Source organism: Nestor notabilis, unplaced genomic scaffold (assembly GCF_000696875.1).
Source record: "Nestor notabilis isolate BGI_N333 unplaced genomic scaffold, ASM69687v1 scaffold17747, whole genome shotgun sequence".
NCBI lineage: Eukaryota > Metazoa > Chordata > Aves > Psittaciformes > Psittacidae > Nestor > Nestor notabilis.
The window spans coordinates 51,631-72,916 of NW_009937213.1; the positions used below are offsets into that span (position 1 = coordinate 51,631).

At 39.9% G+C, this 21,286-nt stretch overlaps 1 protein-coding gene across 1 annotated transcript in view; it reads right to left on the reverse strand.

Moving 5' to 3' along the window:
* PKHD1 (polycystic kidney and hepatic disease 1 (autosomal recessive)) overlaps positions 1-21,286 on the reverse strand; it is a gene marked incomplete at its 3' end in the record, with an annotated part of 176,819 nt that overhangs the window by 43,141 nt on the left and 112,392 nt on the right. Inside the window, exons 39-46 of the mRNA XM_010018724.1 lie at positions 20,542-20,736; positions 19,358-19,483; positions 16,534-16,667; positions 11,915-12,027; positions 10,592-10,691; positions 9,159-9,293; positions 5,965-6,100; positions 4,056-4,302 (exon numbers count right to left, since the gene is read on the reverse strand). Of these exons, the coding sequence (XP_010017026.1) occupies positions 4,056-4,302; positions 5,965-6,100; positions 9,159-9,293; positions 10,592-10,691; positions 11,915-12,027; positions 16,534-16,667; positions 19,358-19,483; positions 20,542-20,736 (1,186 nt within the window). The remainder of the gene's footprint in view (positions 1-4,055; positions 4,303-5,964; positions 6,101-9,158; positions 9,294-10,591; positions 10,692-11,914; positions 12,028-16,533; positions 16,668-19,357; positions 19,484-20,541; positions 20,737-21,286) is intronic.

The following is a 21,286-nucleotide window of genomic DNA, read 5'->3' on the forward strand; positions in this document are numbered from 1 at the left end:
CGTGACACATTAGTTTAACTTTCAACTGGACTACATGAAGAAGGCTTTCATTGCAGTAATGCAAGCTTAGAAATGGATCTCCATTTTCGATTTCCCAGAAAATGGAGATCCCTATCCCAGACAGTTCCCAGACAGGGTATCCTTCCTAAAAGTTAGCACTGATGCAACTTCCCTGTTGTTTTATAGGCTAAGAAAGTTAATAATGTGGCCATGGCCAAGCCTTGCCAGTTGCCCTCAGGGTCAGTGAAGGAGTCTGAGGTTTCTTAGATAGATGTTGCTATACTAGGACTTCCCTCTCAAAATCCATTACTTGCTCAGCTTTTAAGATTTTTGGACCTCGATTCCATACCTGAAAACTCGAGGAAGTAAAAAACCTATCATCTCAGGTGCCTCACGCTTTTTCTTGAGACGCACAGAGATTGTACCACTCTAGACCAAGAGATAGCATAGGATATGAGACTGTCTTACATCTCGTGCCTGAAATCTCCATGTACAGTGTGAGTTCATACCAAAATGAGGATGTTCTTGTGCTTTGGTGATCAGCAAAGGTGGGTTCAGTGCTTAAGGCTTGGTCTCAGAGGCTTCTAATCTGTTTTTCACCCCTGGTTTTGACAGCACCCCTGTTTTACTGGCTACAGGGCTTTCCACGTGTAGTCAGTACAACTAGCAAGTTGCAGATCTGACAGGTCATATACTCAAGTGCCCCGTAGAGCACAACAGAAAGATTTCTTCCAGGGCAATTTTTAATTCTTTGCTTACCAGAAACTAAAGAAAGGCAAGAAACAGTACATTCACCTTTTTACTGAGATTAGGTGAATCCAAGACACTGAATTGTTAGTAGATTGTTTCTGTCACCCACCTATCTTTATCATCTCTGCTCAACCTCTGCCAATTGCTCCCAGTCATCTATTATTGTTTTAATCCTAAACTATTCCCTTTTTATTGTGAACAATCTTCAAACACATCTGGACAAAATTCACCCTTTCTTATTCTTCCCCCGCCCCTTCATCCTCTAGTTATGCTGTGAATATTTTATTAATTGATTTTCATTCCACATCCTCTCCAGCTACTTTCATTCTCCACCCTGTTCTTCTACCAGGTCCATTCTGAAACTGTCTGTATGATGGAAGTCTCCCTCACTCACAGCATTTACTTGGCTGAGTGATGACAGCTTCTCAACTTAACATGATGGTGATTTGGCTGGTAGGAACTATTCAGGAGAGACGATCTGGAAGCAGCACAGAGGATGCTCATGGTCTCTCGGGTTATCCTGTTAAGTACATAGTCCTCAAGAGGACAGGCTAACAGCTGGTTTCTGCTACTTGGATTGCCAAGTGTCTTTGATGTAAGTTGACTCCCAGCTCATGCAGATGAATAATAAAGAAGGGATTGACATAAAAGGTTCATTGAGAAGTAATTGGTATGACTAATCTAAAACTCTTAAGCAATTTACTGGGAAGATAAAATTTAGGTCAGGGCTCAAATATTTACAGTCTTGTAAATATTTACAGCAATGGTGAAGATGAACTGTTTGTACTTGATCCTTAGCCACCTTTTGATTCAAGGAGGAACAAAGTGTATTGAATACAGTAGTTATCATGAATTATTATATCACAATTTTGATTGATAATTGATAATTATATGACAATTGATAATTGAATTGTATCACAATTTACATTGTGACAGTATCTAAAAGGACTCAAATCACACTACAGGCAATGTTCTGAGAAGCTCCATCCACTCTTACGGCATCAGTCCGAAGACCTGGTACTCCATATAATCTAGGTAAACACAGACTAGAAAGCGAATGAATTTGCCCAAACATCATGGGTAACTAGTCCAGAAGGGTATCTAGCACAGTTGTATTTTGTTCTACCCAGTACCCTTTTTGTTAAATCAGAATAATTCCCAGCTTTTAATTTATCATAGACTTTTGTTTTCATTATGAGAAAAAGTAATCACATGCAAAGCCTGCAGGTAGCTGAAATTCCTTCAATGGAACAAGCAATTATGTTTTTTAATTATTATTTGGGAACATTTGGGGGTTTTCCCCTTTTTCTTCTAAAACATGCATTATAAGACAGACATGAAGTATTAACAGACCTCTGAAAGAGCACTTTAGGATTTCTGACTAACCTGAAACAGCAAAAAATGGATAATAGTTCAGACTTGTACTTCAAAAAGAAAGGGAAATATTGAGCAGGGCACAGGAAGAAAAGCAGGAGTGTTTCTTAAATCATTAAAAGCCTTTTCCATTCCTTTTTTTTTTTATGCCAGGAATACACAAGTGTCCTCCCTGGGTAACAGAAGTGGTGATAGTACTTGGCTGAACAGTGGATCCTTTCATCTGACAGCTGCTCAGAGACAGGAACAAGTCCAGCTTCAGAAGGCAAGGCCAGCAACAAAAGTGAGCTGGGACAGCAACTGGAAGATGCACAACCATCAAAGCTGATGGGAAAGACCCATTTGCATCCCAGGACTGGATTATTACAAATGTGGCATATGATGAAGGGCCAATAGGAGAATGAACCAAATTCATTTTCCATCCCTCTGCGGAAAAAAAAAACCCAAAAACAACAAAACACCCCAAAAAACATTCAAAAGTGGCATTCTGTTGCAAACTTGTAGTAAACATGATTTACTGGGAGTCTGAAGAGACAGCAGGAAGGAGGACACGTGCCCTACATCATTAGAAGTGTTTATATCCACCAAATAGACAGATTTTCTCCAACAAAAACTGTGACTTCTCCACTCATAAAGTGTGTGGCTACATCTTTTCTGATAAGCTTGCCACTGCCGTTACCTGTCATGGCCTGGCTACATCCATACAATCAAACTCCTTCATGGAACATCTAAACTGCCCTAGAAGAAAGGGTTCCTTGAGTCATGTTTACCTCTAAACTTGTGCTCATTAATTGTTTGGGTGTGGGATAGCTGTCCTGGACAAAACCATGCCAGGGACCATTATGATCCTTAAACAGTGTAAACTAGAATGCCTTCAGTCAAGAAGAGATAAACTGCACTTATGTATATGTGTTTCTGTACAAATGTACAAATGTTTCTGTGCAAACACTCCCTGTGCTTGAGGAAGTTTTATTTCTCCAGTGTAGAAGACAGGTAGAAGAAAAACTTGACATTCAGCTCAGGATTGAGACACCTAAATGCTTACTGATGTTTAAATATGCATTGAGTGACTAAGTGCCTGTTACAGTCATTAGCATCTTAGTAAGTACAGTCAGTAGAAGCCCAAAAAGTAATTCAGCTGATCTACCTCTAAGAGAAAGATCAGAGAAACAGACACATCTAGTGCTGCTTCAAATGTCCCCAGCAATCAAAAACTTTGGTGTGAGATGCTAGATCCGACACAGCATCTCCAGGAGATCCTTGCCCTTTTGCAAAGTTTGCAATTTGTGCACTAAATCTCTGATTGTCTGGGGCTTGATGATCAGTCTCACTTTGAGCATCAGTCTCTACCTTGAGCTGGATTCCCACTTTTGCAAAGGCCAGTTTATATCCCTTTGGTAATTCAAAGAATGTCAAAATAGCAATACACCACAACCTTCACTTAAAGGCCCACTTAACACTGGCAGAATTACCTGTGGACAGGAATCAAGACTATAGATAATATATCAAGGTAGGAAAGACAAGCAGCTTGCTGAGAATATCAGAAAAAGATTGAACTTGGGAAAATGTATCCAAATTAGTAAATAAAATAAGCCAAAGACTGTCCTCTGGCCAAGAGGCCAACTGGCATGATAATTCTCATAGCTGTCCATGCAACTAAGTTCCTTCCCAAAAACATCATACCTACATCCAAATTGCCAGTTTGGGGTGGTCCTCCTGCTATGTCTGAAACCATGTCTGAGAACTATCTAGGTGAGAGCAAGTAGCCAGAACAAAACCAGCTCCAGAGAACACATGGACAACAACACGAACTGATATATGCCAGTGTTCAGCGTCAGGAGTCCTGGGACTGTGTCCAGATGCAGCAGCTCAATATCAAACATAGCAAGCAACACCCATGCTGACTTTTCATAAGTGCAATGGTTACTTACAAATGAAGAGACATACGGTGGAAAACAAAGTCACTGCCACAAACACTGCCACCAGAAGCTTGACTAAAGTTGGCACTGGCTGTGCAAGATACAGCAAGGATATCTGTGGAAGGGAGGAGATTACTTCCTTTCTGCCCGGTGACAGAGCCGTCGAGATCCTCAAGGATGGCAGAGTGAGGAAAGGGGAAAGACACTTGGAAAGGTGAGTTGATGAAGGTCAGACGTTCAGCTCTCACTGTAAACCCACCTGAAGGGAACAAGCAACATTTCAGAAACAGAGACTGACCTCTTCAAGTAATAGACCTGAAGATATCTCTGGAGGAAAAAGAGACCAGCTTCATTTCACCTTTGCTTTGGAAAAATGTCTGCTTAGTCAACAAGAAGGGGAGATGAAGGAAAATAAACAGGTAAATAGAGATGGTTGCAGTAATTGGCATTGCTGTGCCAGGTCCAACCTCTTGTAACAGGACTTGTTACAGACTCTCCGATCCAGGTACTGCTCCTGGTCCTACCAGCCTCTCCCCAGTGACTCCAAACACTTCTTCACAAGTTCCACTGCCAAAAGTTACAGTCCCCAGAAGTGATTCTTATAGATCCTTTCTGCTTTGTTTGTAAGATAAATTCTTTAGAGAGAACTGTCTATATGTGTGCAAATATACTTGTGTGCATATGTACAGCACCTGGCACAATAGAGCCTTGACTGAAAAGTGTGGCTGGAGGATCTTTTCATTACTGTAACACAGACAGCTGCAAAAAGGAGGAATACTCATATGGGTTAAAGCACAAGAAGTTTTTAAACACATTAATGTTTCCAGAAATGTCAGAAAATCATTGCTTCCTGGACCATAACGAGTTGGCTTTGGCGTGAGTGTTCATGAACCACATTGGTTCCTATTTGATTACCTTATTCTCAGTTTTAGCCTCTGTAAGTCAGATTTTACTATTCTTCCTGTCCTTTGATCTCACCTCCTGAAGTCTTTTTCTCTGTCATGCTTTGTAGGGCAGTATTCATTTATATAAAAATATATTTAAGAGGTAATTGCAGTTGGAACATTCTTCAAAGAGCCTTTGGGTAACTCTTCTTCAAAGCTCAAAAGGATGCTTAGCTTACACATTATCTTAGGCAAATTCACCTAAGTTTTAGGCTGGCCTGAGGTAGGAGATATTGGTGAAATTCTGTGAGGTTGTGTCATAGCTATTAAAGAAATCATCACTCTTGAAATTTCACCTCCCAAAATGAAGAAGCAAAAATGTCAGTGTATAAACCCACCTTCTGCTGAGAAAATTAAATCAGTGCAAAAATAAGGCTACCTTTGTCTTAAAAATACATGCAATGTGTGTTTTCAACTAAGTGATAAAGTGAATTCCAAGCAGAGCAGCTCTGGTTCAGCCCACCAGCAATGTCAATAAAAAGCACATGATAAAGAGGGTGAGTACTGTTGAAGACTGCTTGCTATGCATCTCTCTACAAGCCCAGCTCAGGGATTTTCTCAGTTCATCTGAGCTACACACGTAGCACAGTATTTGTCTTACATCTACATATCATCGTCTCATGCCCCACCTCCCTGTGAATGGGGAAGAGCTATTAATCATCTGTCCCTGTTGGGGAAGTGAAACATAGAGAGTGACACTTCTGAAAACTATTAATACAGTGAAACCTAAGGAGAGCAGGCATGCAAATACCTCCAAACCTAGCTCTTGATAATTCACTTACAGCAAACATCGTGACAAGATTACAGAAGTAAAACTGGGCCAATACTCTTTGTCATTATATGGTGCTTTTTGTAGGATTCAGCTGAAATATCAATGGTAGTCTGTGGAAACGATGGACTTCTAACCATCTGAATCTGAAATATGAGGAAGCCAGGGAGAGTGGAAACCCTGGAAAATAAGTATAAGTCAGACTCACCCTGCCCTTGGTAACAGCCAGAACAAGTCTTGATCGCTGTGCAAGTGTTTGCATCAAAGTTCCTGAAAGCTGTGTTGGAGATGAATAGCTGGTATCTTTTGGGAGTCTGTAGTCCTGCTGACATACAGGTCCTATCCTGCAATGAAGAAATGAAGAGCACTGGGAAACATCACTGTGTGAATCTCCAAGTCTAATGAGTCCAGGACGCAGCAGCTGGGACACAAGGATGTGACTGTTTTTAACACCATGGTTGTGGGGCAATGTATGCTGTATGAAGGACAGATCTGCTTTGCAAATCCTGACAAGTAACATCTGTTTAATTCACTATTTGCAGTATGTGATAGTATTACATTCCAAACAGTGATTGCCTTATTTCTTTGTCCAGGTTGTTGTGTAGTAGTTGCACTTGGACATTTGAAGGGAAATGAAATTGCACAGTCCCTGGGAATAACGAAAGAATCTGCCTGTAAGGCACAATGAGCAGATTTGCTTACAGCCCTCTACCTTGTCTTCTCCAGCAGGAAGGAAATTTCCCTTCTCTGCAAAGCTAATTGTTCTAATTTCTGTTCTAAGAAAAACCTGACAGCTGAGATTCAAAGCCCTCTTGTGTGATTCAGGATGGAGGGAGAGCAGCTAAGCTCTAGTTGACTTCAGGGTCTATCAGAGCAAGAAGAAGTGGAAATGACCACAAGTGATGGGAAACTATGGGAAAACTAGATTTTATGGTGATTGTAGGCCATGACACAGGGAAAGTGTATATCACTCTGCTAATTTGCAGATTATTACTTTAAAGAGATGGTGCTATTTCAGTCTCATTAAGAGAGAGCAGCTCCATCACTTTTTCACTCTGAGGCCTAAACATCTGGTCCTCATCCTTAGGACATCTTCGAAGTCACTACTAAAGAGAAATTCCTGGCTTCTGGTAACAAATTAGTCACAAAACATCTATTGTTTTTTGCTTATGCTTGCCTGTTTTTCCACGTCATCCCCTCTCTATCTTTTTTTTTTAATTATTATTTTAGTTATTTTATTTAAATAGCAAATAAAAAAGGGGGTGAAATAATAGTTCCTCCCTAGTGTGTGCCATCTGTATCAGACCTCCAGCTTTTTCAAGAGGAAATGCTTCTCCTCAAAAGGCTCCACAAGGACAGTGAGTTGTTTTATGAAAGCATGGAGGAGGCCACTGAATGTTTAGGATGCTATCAAAAGTCTTTCTCTTGGTTTTACAGCCCTGAAATATAACCCTGCCACTAATATTTTAAGTGATCAAAGCCCCAATTTTTAAATGCCCTGATATTTCCAGTAAACAATCTTGGTTTAAAGTGTTTCTTTCAAAAACTGGAAGGGTTAGAAGAGAGGAATATCCAAGGTTCCCATTAAATTAATGTCATAAAGTTTTAATTGATATTAAAGAGACATCATTATTAAAGGGAGAATTACATAAATTATGACAAGGAGGCTCTTATCATGAGATAATCAAAGATAATCACCCCCCTGGGTTACTGCAAGAAACAAGGCACAGCTGAGCGCCTCTAAATCTCTTAACAAGTACAACATTGGAGTCCTTCCATGGATCCTGCAAAGAAAAAACAAAGACATTCACCCTTTGATGTCTGAGAGAAATTCATTGCATCGCTGGGATGCTGCAAGATTGATTGGTGAAGCCAGGATTTGATTTGAGCTACATACTTTCAATAGACATACTACAGATGTTTCTTTCTATGAGCTTCTAAAGAAAACTCATGTAAAACTCTTTTTCTGCCAGTCAGAGAGAAAATTAATTTCATAAGCAACAACAGAAAACTGAACAGGGCAAAAAAGACCTCAAAATCATCAACAAGCAGCTGTGGCCAATTGTAACTAAAATTCCAATGTTATCCATGTTATTAATCTGTTAACAACCTGGTAGCACCCAGAGGACTTTATCCACCTGCCTACAGAAATAATGAAGGATCATACTTACTTCATAAATAAAGATGTTACATTTGGATGACATTTATCCTTCTCAAGTAAAAAAGTAGCATTTTGCTTTCCAAGAATGATGATAATATGAGATGCTGGTATTAGATGATGGTATGAGACAGAAGAGGAAACCAAAGTGTTAAACAGGATAAAAATCAAATCTGTTGTTCCCCATCATCATTCTCAAACTGCTAAACCTTAAACCAAACCTAGTTGAGTGTGGTTAGATGACGTCTGTTTATTACAGCAAAAGTTATATAGGAATTTATGTTAGAAAAGCCTGTTTAAACAAAAAACTATGATTTCTCTCAGAAATTCAAGTTCTGTGAAATTCCAAGGTTTTTTGGAGACCATGCCAATCTTGGGAAAAAACGTGTAGGAAATGTCTTACTAAAATCCCTCAGCTCTTAAATTGAAAAGAAATATAATTTTCTTTCTACTTTCGAATGTTGTTTTATAAAGAATATGCATTAATCTGTATTATAATACGTAATCTTTCAATAGTTCTAAATTCAAATAGAAAAAATTCAGAGTTCTTGTTTCAAGTTTGATTAAAAAAGTCTTCAAAATTTCCATACTGAAATAAAAAGACATTTGGAGAAAAAATGCTGGATTTTTGTGCAGAATGCAATCTCCAGTTTCTCAATGACTGATGTTTATTCAACTCAACCATCAGCTGGTATGAATGAAGCACCTGAAAAATTATGCAGCATCCAGGTGATCAAAAGTTATGTCTCTTCTGCTGCTGCCAGCAGTAGCTACAAAATCCTTTGTTCCAGAAGGTTAGGAGAGAGGTGCTGATGCTCAAAGTTTCTCTGCTTCTTCACCAAATCAGTGTCCCTTGCAGGTGTTGCTGCTGAATCATAGAATCACAGAATGGTTTGGGTTGGAAGGGACCTGAAAGATCATCCAGTTCCAACCCCCTGCCACAGGCAGGGACAACTTCCACTAGGCCAGGTTGCTCAAAGCCCAATCCAACCTGGCCTTGAACACTTCAAAGCATCACTGAAGGCAACATTTTTCCAAGGAGTGGAAGACAGCTGAGGGCAAAACAAACAGATCGGTGCCCGAACCTGATCTTGAAGCTGGGCTTAGGTATTTACCTTTTCACACAAACTAGCTGCCATGGAGCAGGGGCTGTTCTTCAGGTTGCTTTCTTATTTCTCCAAATTCCTGTTTGAAGGGTTGCTGTGCAACTCAAGACACACTAAAATAATTCTTGCGGTGCTTACCTTTTGCCCAATATGTCCAGCTAAAACGCTATCAGCTACAGAAGTGTTTCCCAAGCTTTCTACAATGTCAATGCCAAAGTCTTTGCAAGCATAAATCCAGAAATCTTGGAGTTTAAGGTTGCTGCTACTGAAAATCTATACAAAAACATAATAAAGGAATAATAGTTAAAAAAAAATAATTGTGATTTATAAGTCTGCTTTATTTACAACATAATAGCGAAATTGCAAAAACACATAGAGGTGTTTAATGTGTATTTAGTATATGAGCATCTCCCCATATTTTCTTATTTCTGCTTTTAATTAAAAATGCAAAATTCTTTACACTCTGCCAACTTATTTCTGTGTTAAAAGAAAAAAAAATGAACTGTATGCAAGAAAAATCAAAACTGATAATCAGTAATAAATGAGGTAAAAGTCCTCTAAATATTTTGGGGTTTATTATTGGAAAGAATAGAAAGGTGAAGTTGTCCATGTTTGTAGCAGAAAGATGCCTTAAAAATAACCAGAGGTATTGCTTGCAGTGATCTAACAGCAAGAAGACTGCTCCCAGAGGAAGCCCATGGAAAGAAGCAGAATAAACTCAGTTATTACATATATATATATAGTTATTATAGGTCAGTAACATACAAAGAAATTACAAGCTAAGCAGAGAAAAACACAAAAACAAAACTGCAAAACATCCTTCCATTTTATTTCTTTTCATAGAAATAAGCTTTTCCAGAAAGACAATGCAACAGCCTGTAAAAAAAGCCCACACTGAACAATTAGATGCCTTCAAAGGAAGAGCTGTAGGACGGGTTAGACTATAAAACATGCCTTACAGAGAAACACATACGATCTGTTCAGGTCATCAGACAGGGGTTAAAAGGATCACAGCCTCCAAGCACTGGTATGGGAAGAAAATACCAGATAATAAAGCATGGTGTGGGTTTTTTAATCACTCATAGGAAGAAGTCGTTCCCTGTGAGGGTGGTGAGGCCCTGGCACGGGTTGCCCAGAGAAGCTGTGGCTGCCCCATCCCTGGCAGTGGTCAAGGCCCGGTTGGACCCCGGGGTTTGGAGCAACCTGCTTTAGTGGAAGGTGTCCCTGCCCATAGCAGGGAGTTGGAACTAGATGATCACTAAGGTCTTTTCCAACCCAAACCGTTCTATGATTCTATGATTATAGTGACAGAAAGATATTAGTTGCTTACAGACAACACCAGCTACTAATGAAAGTAGCACTGATTTTGCACTGAAGCAGTAAGAACTCACACAAATTGTGTTTCTGGCTTAATCACCAAACTAGAAGCCTTCCTCTGAGGCACATGGACATACAGGTACACAAGCTTTACCATAACCGTGGCCTATTTGCCTTAAACAATGATGTCTGTGTAGAGGTGATATACTTGTAAGGATCCTGAGCATTGCAGAATATAGTCAGGACAAATGTACCTGTGCTCCACCTTGGCAGCTCCAGGCTCTGAAGCTGTTGAACTGAACAGGTCCATTTGGGCTGTCTGGCAAATATTCTGGGTACACCAGCAACCCATACCTGTTTAGGAAAGAAAGCAAAGGAGGCTGTTTCTTTACAGTATCTGTACTTATGAGCAGATTTTTGTAGTCATCATTTCAATATCTAAAATCTTACATTTGTAACAGTTCTCTGAATGAGACTATATCATTTAATCCAAAATCAAAAACTGGTGGATAACAATATTTATTTTAGAGGTCTAAGCGCGCCAGGGAGGCTCATGAGCTTTCAACCAGCACCACCTTCAGATAAGCCTGACATGAATCTGGACAGATAAGGTTTCTCTGTATCTTGCAACTTGGTGTGCATCCTAAATGTACACTTTCCTGAGTGTAGCCCTTGGTTTGACCTTCTCTGAGATTAATATCCAAATTTCATGAGAATTTATGTGACTCTGCCCACTGACTTTAAGTACAATATAATTTTTTACTATGATTTCCCTTTTAGGGAAGTACAGACAAAAGCTCTAGTAAATTGCTATTCCTGGATGTTGCAGGAACAATTGTTCTACGTAATGTCTGACATCCAAACAGCACCTTTTATCCCCTTGGACTGCAAATTGATTAGTCTCTTCAATCTACTTAGAGGCCAAATTCTAATAATTGAGTGTTCGTGCTGCTATGATATAAAGCATCTGGAGGTAAGACATGCCACTCCAGTTTGTACAAACCAGTGTCAAGTGTCTAATAGTGACAGGAAGGAGATGTTAAAGGAGCGTAAGAAAGAAATCACATATCTGTTCTCTTGAACGCCTCCCACTTCTGATTAAAATGTCTGGTATACTTAAAAATGAGCTTTCAATTCAACACATGAGCACATGCTTCAGTGCTTTGCTGCTAAATGGTTGATGAGGAAATGTGTTAAATGTGGCACCTTAAACTACATTAGGATCATTTAAACGAGGTGGTAAAGTGGAGGAGCTTGTTAACAGCCAGGGAAATGGTGAAAGTTAACAAATTGGGCTTGTGAACAAAAAAAGAACTGCATTGAAAATTCTAGGAAGCCATTCGTGGTCAGGCTGTGAAAAACAACCCCAGCCACATCGTTGTCAAACACTGATTCTGCCCTGCTATGGAGAACTCTGCTTACAAGCGAGGAAGCCCTAAAATGGTGCAAAATTAGGGAAAAAAAAAAAAAAAAGGTCCTGAAAGGGAATGCAACGCCTTGTCTGGTTACCACTGTAATTATCATTAGCACTACCATGCACTGAAGAAAAATCTCTTTAACTAAAAATCCCCAAGTACCTTGTGCAGGAATGAGCTACATTCTCACTGAAGGACAGAAGAGGCATTTTGGATGGTCCCTCAGGGGAGAGATGAAAGAAATAGCCATACCCAGCAGCACACACTGTGTTACCCTGCAGAGAAACATATGTGACTATGAAAAAAAATTACCACAGATCTCTGGAAATTAAAATAAACTTAAGAAAAACCCAAATTACAATTGCAGCTGAAGTCCATTCAAATTCTGGTAAGTCTGGCTGTAGAAACTGGTACCTTTTTTCTGTGTCCTCAATCTTGTCCTCTTTTACCCTGTCCTTGGGCCAGTCTTAAAAAAGACTGTTCTCGAGAATAGAAACAACAGACAATTTGTTTCAATGGAAACAAATGACAGAAAAATTCCCTGTGAGGGTGGTGAGGCTCTGGCACGGGTTGCCCAGAGAAGCTGTGGCTGCCCCATCCCTGGCAGTGTTCAAGGCCGGGCTGGACAGGGCTTGGAACAACCTGGTCTAGCGCAAGTGGGCTATGTGAGTTATATACATAATTCATATACATATATGGGTTAGGAGCTTCTCTGCTCTAGGGAAAAAACTTTTCTTTCCTGATTCATTTGGACAGCAGCCAAACCTAGTTGGTTTTGAATGGTGCTCATATAACTATGTTTTTACATGCGCACCTGAGCACAATCCCTCTCACCTACCTTAGATGTGTAAAAATCTTATGATAAAGTCCAGGCTGGTAAACTTAGGCTCCCTTTCCAGGAAAAAATAAGGCACATGCATGTCCAGAGGGCAACTCTTCTTATCTATTGTTAGATAAGATTAATCATTCTCTGGAGGTACCTAGCTCTCCAAGGGGACTCAAACATGAGCTTTCTTTCAGCTATAAGAAAAGCTTGTTCTCTAAGGTAGGGGACTGACACCCACTACTGCCATTTGCAGTCACTGGACAGTGTTAAAACACTAATGACTTTTTGGTCCCCGATGGTCCAAATCAAAGCTGAGCCTAGTGACCTAGAGGTGGAAGCCTCCATATACCAATTACTTTCTTCTGACCCATCCAAGTGTGTTCCCTGCAGTCGTGATCTCTGACATCTGTCAAGCAACAAACTATCAATACCCAAAGCACTGCACTGCTTTCTCTGTGCCCTGGTAAAACTGCTGCTTTTTCTGAAAGCACAGCCACAGACCCTTTTTTCCTTTAGTGAAATACTTCTGCAGTCCAGTCACACTATTTGCAGGATCTTTTACTTGTGACTCCAATCGTGCGTTCTACAGATGATTCATAAGGCAAAACCCTGCATATTTATTCAGCCAGCTAGTGGCTGGAGGGCAGGAGTTTTAGGCAAGCAGGGAATTTTGTGTGGAAATCAATTCTTTGTGGAAGTCATTATATTACGAATGTCCATGCAACCAAAATTCCAGAGAGAAATTACCTCCCTGAGCATGCCAAATACCTGGAGGTATGCATAGCAAGTTAGTAAAATAAAGTGGCTGATGTTTTAAGTGTCTCTTAACTGTTCAACGCTGCTAATGTAAATATTTCATTAATTTCTTTTAGATAGCCAGGACTCAAAATGTTGACATTGAAGATGACATTAAAGCTCTGGAAAGTGTGCCCAGCACCACTCCCCCAGTTTCAGATCCTGGCACGATGTGAGTAGTACCCTCAATGGGCTCTCTTCAATGTGTGCTCACCTTGCAGATGGTTTTAGAAAAGATCTCAGTAGGGATGAAATGGTGAGAAACAATTGACACTGAACAGATTCAGCTTCACCTCTTTGGTACTGTGGAGAATGGCTGGGTTGGGTGATACTGGGAAAGAAATTAATTTGTAGCAGCGTGACCATCGTTGACCCCTCTGACATGGAAACACAGGCTGGTCTCCACCCTGTTCATTCATTTAAGCTGTTTCCCAGTCCTCAACACCACAGCAAGAAAGGAAAGAGAGGATGTTTGTTGAATTTCGTAAACCCAGTGCAGTTGTTATCTGCATGCTGGCTCTGAGATTTAAGGGCATTGAATGCTTATGAATAGGAAGCTACTAAGAAAGGTCCAAAACCCAGTGGGTCCAAGAGAGCCAAGAGAAAATGATAAAAATCCTACATTTTTTCTTTTTCCTGTACATAAAAACAAAACCAGGGACATAGGGCATACATTTCAGTGACAAAAGAGCCAGTGTCAAAGAGGGGCATCTTCAGTTCTTCATGCCGCTAATATTTATAAGGCAAGAAACCAGTCTACTAATGAAATTGACTTATGACACTAAAAATTAATAACCAGGGTTTCCATATCTTATTAAAAAATAAACCCAAAACAACTAATCTTGTAATAACCATTTTGCACTTATACTGTATGAGTATAAAGTTTTGTCTACCAGCCTGATTCACAAATGCATTTAAGACTTAAATCAAATGGAAACCAGTGGGAGCTGGATCTCTAAATGCCTTTGTAGGCTCAGGTTTGAGTGACTGCTGTGCCCCAATTTCAACACCGTTTAGGAGACCACTGATTTTCAAAGAAACTTAAACTCTTCAGTCACTCATGCAAATTTAGGCTCCAAAGTAAACTGAGTAGTTATGAAAATATTGTAGGGCTCACTGCTGAAAGCTTAACCCATCATGCATAGAAGATGTAACACAGTATGGACCTAGAACTCCCTCTCTTAGCTGTAATCCTTGCCTTAAAGATTGCCTTAAGTTTAAAACCAGGAATTGAAATATAACAATCTGAAAACAAAACCCAAACAAGCACAAACCCCAACAACCACCTAACATTAAAATCTAGAGGAGGAAATTTCTGTTCTATGTCATGGCCTGGAAACCAGGCCATGGAAACCTGGAAACCAGGCAGTGAGAAGATGAGTCTTTCCCATTCAAACTTCAGAAAGTAAGATTACAAATACCTAAAAGCAATATTCAGTTCTTGAGCCATTCCATCAGTTAAAAGGTGCTGAGACTCTGTAACATCATAATGCTGATGCTGGACCAGTATCCATTGCATTTAGTGATTAATATTGTACTAAGAAAAAGTCCACAAGACACAAGTGTCTTGCTTGGAAGAAGTGTGACTTTTTCTCTTAATGTCTATGTCCTTTCACGTCTTCTGTTGAGCACTGCTAGGTGCTGTAGAACAGTAAGCCCAACTAATGACAATTTTAAGCTAGGTAACTTCTTCATGTTTTCCTTTTGCTGCTGAAACGCCTCAAATAGCCCACTCTGAGAGACTGATGACAATGAGGTTTATCAGCAACCCTTCAAGGGCCATCTGCTATTCTGCCTTGAGAAGCACACCTCTGGAGAGCAGACATAACCCCAGTGTTCAGGTATGCAGCCACAGATGCAGCTTTCGGGTTATCTATGAAAACATGTAAACCAAGAAAGCTAAACAAATGTGCTGAAAACCAACCACGGTCAGTTCACACATAGCTGTAGAGATAATTGCAGCAAACCTTTTCAAAAGCTGAGCCAATGGCAATCAAGTAGACAGCTCCAGGGTAAGTCAATGCATGATAGTACAAAAGTCTGTGTTTAGTGGAGCTGAAATTCATGTGATTCTGCCTAGTTGTTGTATTTTTTAACCATATTTGATGGTCTTAAAAATGATAAATATGTCCTTGAGGGAACTGCAGAAAAGTTCTCTGCTTCGTCCTAAGTAATATTGTCTTCATTCTAACATAGGAAATGTGTTGGCCTCTTTTTCACCTTCAAATTTAGGTGCAATTCTTTCCCTTTGGATCAGAAGCCCACGGGCAACTAGGTCTTCACATACAGTTAATAATTGATTCGGTTTCTGTGGGTTAGCAATAGAACAGGTTAGGATTTATTTTTTTAATGAAAATGTGCATTTGTCACAACTGAAACTGTGGTAAGAAAGGTCAGTTTCAATGAAACTCCAGACTTAAAATAGTTGAGAAGGATTAATGTTTTCAAATCATATTTTTTTCCATGAAATACTTAAAAGTAACTCTTTATTCTGAAATGTGACTTGAATAAGACAAAAAAGTATGAACTAGAAGAAAGCATCAGAGAATTAGTGAATAAAAAGATTTTTACTGCACTTAACTTTTTGATGTGAGGGCTTTTTAAGAGTTTAATGTTTTATCACTATTTAGAAAAGAGAAGCTTCGTTTCTTTTAAAATCAATGTCATTTTCATAGAACAGGGAACACATTCTCCTTCTGACCCTGAAATGCAAATCTTGGACTGTACATAAGTTGTACATTTTAAATCCAGACAGGGGCACATTTGATACAGCTGAATGTTACTGTGTTTGTCATCAGTCCATTAAAATAGAGATTTTTTTTTTTTTTAGAAAAAATTCTAGAGAAACTGAGCCTAAATATTTTCCTAGTTTTTATGAATCCATGAGTACTAAAAAATAGACTATCCCAGGATGAAGGATTTCACTGCAATATTTTGTTCTACTCAAGTGCAGTAAAATTATCAGTAATAAATTTGCCCATGAATATAATTTATTTTGTAATATGCACTTGTTTTAATATCCCATCACAAGTGCAGTTTCTGACAGCTCAACCAAGAAGAAAGTGTTGTGTATACGATCTCCCAGATAAACAAATCTCCTTATCTTCCTGATATCTTTGATTGGAAAGGAAATGTTTCTTTTTATACCTGTACTTCTTACCTTGATGTGGTTGGCAGGAGCCCTAATGTAGATCCCTGCTGGTGACAGTGTCTCAGTGTTGGATAAACCATCAGTTCCGGAAAGGCTAATCACTATGTTGTTATTTACACTGTTCCCCTCTTCCAGTCCCTCTCCTTTAAGAAAAAATAAAATAAAATAAAAAAGAGAGAAAAATATAGAGGAAAAAGAAAAGGCAAAAGGTGAAAAAGGAGTAAAGAATGAGAAATGTACATACATCTGAAACACTCTATTATGCACATCACAGAACTTGATGGGTTTTGCCCTGACTGTTTTGCTGTCACAGCCTACCTGGGAATTAGCTTTTCCTGCTAACTATCTCTGGGTAAAAGCACTAAGAAACCTGTGTTTAACACACAGCAGAAGATGGCTGTGAGGTGGTCAAAGACTGTCACAACAGCTCATGGAAATGGAAAGGCTGTGCACTTCAGAAATGTCAGGAAGCCACATCAAGAGCTGATCAACATTGTAAACAATATAAAAAACAATTTCTCACACAAAAAGCTTAGACTCTAAGAAGATAAAAACAATCAGAGAAAGGAATACTACAATACATATTCTACAAAAAGGCAATAGAGACCATGATTCTGCAATTCAATATGCACAAGGACCTGTACCAGGTGCTATGTATGAATACAACACCAGACATACTGTACTACAAGTTTATAGAGAAAATGGATAAAAGGGATACTACAAAGCACATTTACATTTGGAAAAAGAGAGATACATAGTGGGGAAGAGGCTCGCCTATGCACAGCACACATAGGTCTAATTCTTGCAGTACTAGAATTAAAGTCCTGTGTATCTCCTGTGTTTCCATCCACAACCCCACTTACCTGTTTGTTAGAAAATTTCTAGATATTCTTAAAACACCTGGTGCAGCTCTGCACAGAATTGAGGGGGTTTCCCCCCTAAGAAATGAAATACGAGAAGAAAAAGGAAAAAACAATCAACCAATTGATCATGCAACTCAGAGTCATGGGGTGACCCAGATCTAGTAACAGTCTTAAAGTAATAAATAATAATAATAACAACAATAATAATAACAACAATAACAAAATATCTTTTTAAACTACACTGTAAAGAAATGTGCCACCAAACAGCAAAAAGTGAACAGTCCCATAGAAATCAAGGCCAAACCAGGACACATCAACACATGTTCCCCCATTCTAGTGTTTTGGAAGCAGAATACAAAGTGGAACATCTCTGTTTGTCCCATACCAAGAGCAAATTAAACCAAATTAACTTTGTTTATCAAACATAAATTACTAAGTTCAACTATACCTGCTCAAGTTCTATTCCAAATACAGATCCCTTCTCCAATCATTACTACCCCAAATGTAAGCTACATCATGGGAATATCCTTCAGTTTGGGGGATGGCAGTAATTATTTTAACTTTCTTCTGTCTTTTGAGCCTTTCTCCAGTTTTGGAACAAGATCCATTTAGGAAATATTTCTTTTCCACACTGTATTTACTACAAACACTGCCACTACCAGAGCATGAACAGGATCCTAAAGCAGTCCTTTTGACAGCGATATAGGTTTTCGAGGTGACATAAAAGGTCTTGGCTTCCAAGCTGAGACCTGGTGTGTCAATTAATTTTAAGCCCAGAGCGACTTTTTATGACTGTCTTGCAAACCTCCTGAAAATAAGGGGTTTAGATGAAATCACTGAGGGAGTCCAATTCTGAAGCTGCAAATAGCCAGCTATAATAAATATTCCTTCACAGGCAACAAAATGATATATAAATTCATCCATCAGACCCTCTGGAGCTGCTGACAGTGAAGCCATTAAAGACATTTGGGGATAAGGTGTATTCAGGCTAAAACCTCAGTGGAAACATTCAGCTCAGCCCAGAGTCCTTTAACTCAGACACATGTCCTAGCACGAGTGAGCCAAGGCATGCTGGCATGTTGGAGACCTTGTTCTGCTTTCCCAGGGCCACAAGGGCTCTCTGCATCACCTTGGGCAAGTTGTTGCATCTCTCTGAGCCAGCTCTCCTAATCTGCAAGATGTGTATGATCTCTCTTATTTTACAGTCTCTGTTTAAATCATAATCTATCACTTCTCATTATATTTATACACAGGACCTAGCATAGGGACTCACTGCGTGTGTGGAACTGCAGGATCAAGACTGAAGGCTTTTTTTTCTCCTCTGTTTGTCTTAAATTTGGTCATTTTTATCCCATCTCTGATGGAAAACAAAAATTGAGCTATATCTTTAGGTATTCAGGCAACGTGAGATCCCAGCAGAAGATGCTGCAAGTCAGTCTCCTGATGGTTAGTTAGGAGAAATATTTTGTTGTTTAACATTTTTGTTGCTCCAAGCTCCCATTTATTTAAGTGCTAAATCCTTTGCTTAACTTTTAACATATGCTTTCACTCCATTATCTTCTGTGTCAAATGACTTAACCTAAAGGTAAGTATGCTCTTAAATGCTTCACTGAACTGGGGTCTTAAATATTGCATAATGGTGTTCTTCCAAAGACAGATAAATCAATCCGCTAAAAATAAAAGTCACCTTTCACTTGTACACTTTAAAAAAAAAGGATCCAGATAAAGTGAAGACTGACCTGAGGAAATAGAGTGTATGGTTGAATGGAAATAGCTGCTAGGAGTTGCCTGTGGAATCATGGCAGCTTTATCCCAGATTCACCAATACCAGAAAATGCAGATGATGTGATTAAACTTCTCAGGGTGCAGCTAAGGATCTGCTATTCTTTCCTCCAGAGGCATTTAATGAAAATAGTAATCAGCACACGTTGCTGTTACATGTAGGATGGATATTTTCCTTCTTCACTTACCCAGTAGAAGCCCATGGCCTGAAATGTTATAGAAAACATTAGTGTCCACACTAAGATTTGAGATCCCAGTCAGACGGAGTCCTTGTCCAAAGGAGTCCAAAACACAGCAGCCACGTATGTAAGAGTCTGGAAAGAAATAAGTGCTGTGAGCAAAAAACGCAGTGTAGCTTGAGGGTTGAGAGAGTTTTATATTAGCTCCTCATCCTTTGGTGATGTGCAATTAATCCTTTTGGCTCCTGTGAGACTGCTCTCTTTCAGCTGCCCACCCACACTCATTCTGACAATTCCAGCAGGCAGGAATTGCTAAGATGGACACAGTAGGAAAGAGGTGCCTTGAGTGCGGAAATGGGTTAATGAAGGTGGCCCACTATTGTGAGGAAGGAGGATGTGATCCAGTGAAAGGATAGGGTAAGATCCCACAATCAAAGTATGTTAAAAGTTGATTGAAGTTTCGAGCATGTTATGAGTTGATTGAAGTTACAGATGATTGACGTGCGACTGAAGAAAAGGATGAAAGTCTCAGAAGGGCAGTGAGGACAGGGCAGCTATTTTGTACACTTTTTCTGGCCAGGAATGGCAACATGCCCACTGTACTCCAGGATCATGGCCAGTGCTGCCTTCTGCCACCAGGAAGCCTAGATCCTGACAGTGATGAACATGGCAGAGGAAAGGCATAAGAGTGGCTTAGCTGGAGGGACAAGTCCCATATGGTACCCTTAAAACACCATTTGATCCCACCTAATTTGTTCCTATCACTGCCAGTCTTCAGAGCCCTCATTGCCACATCCAGAGAGATGAATTTTGCACTTATCATGGACAAAATCAAAAGAACTTCATATGTTCCTTTATCTTCAGGTGACAGAATTAAATTTTGGTCTATGGTACCACACAGCCCTGAGCCACCTCTGGGCTCCCTCATTGTATATTAGCTCATTCATTTCCAGAGCTAGAAGTAGCACACCAACTCAGAGGTGTGGAATAAAAATGAAATATTATTTTAGGAAGAAGCCATCCTTAAAGCACTCTATCATGTTTCACTTGGGCTTAGACTACAGATGAGGTTTTCTCATGTTTACTAATATCACTTTGTCAACTCACCTGGTTGCTGAGAAGGTTTTGAGGACATCTGCCCCAGCTTCGGGCAGGAAAAGGTGAGTATTTGAGATCATACAGGCCCACCTCACCTGCCATCCTTGCGCTGCCAGCAACAGTGAGGGCACTGTGGTGCTGCCGAAAGGCTTGGCCCACGTGGCGGAATTGGACCCCCTCTATCTGGAGCCGACTTGCCTCCCCCTCGAAGGCCTCCACAACGACGATGGCCCCCAAGTCCCGAGCTCCGAGACGCCTCTCACTTCGCTTGTACAGGCACCTGGAGCCACCTAGAATACAACCAGGTGAGAGCTGTCAGTGTTACTTCTCTGTAGTGACCACAGGATGTGCAGGGTGACCCCAGACACATCATGGGACCTGTCACATTGTCTCAGTAAAATCTCCAGCAATGATCTTAAACATGGGACCAAAGACAAATAGCCACAGGCTAGCATATCACATACTCCCTCTGAATACCCTCATGGTTCCTTCCCTAAGAGTCTGGACATTTTTAGAGGAATATATATTAAAACCAGCAGGAAGCTGTGGTAGTTTTCTGCCTTGGAAAGTTTCTTGTGTTCAATTTTAAATAGTCCTATGCATGGGGAATATGGATTTGACATTGATTTACTCTGGGTGAGGTTCGTGAAAAGGGGATTTGGCACGGATGTGCTGAACTAAACTAAAATGAGAACATTTTGAAATTTCTTTAAAACTCTTGCTCTCCTGACTCTCCCTGCAGATGGATATGGAGTTTTTACTACCCCTGAAGACAAGGAAACTAAGTCACAGGGCTAGGAAAGGCATTGGCATTACTGAAAGCCATCCTTCCCTGGGTTT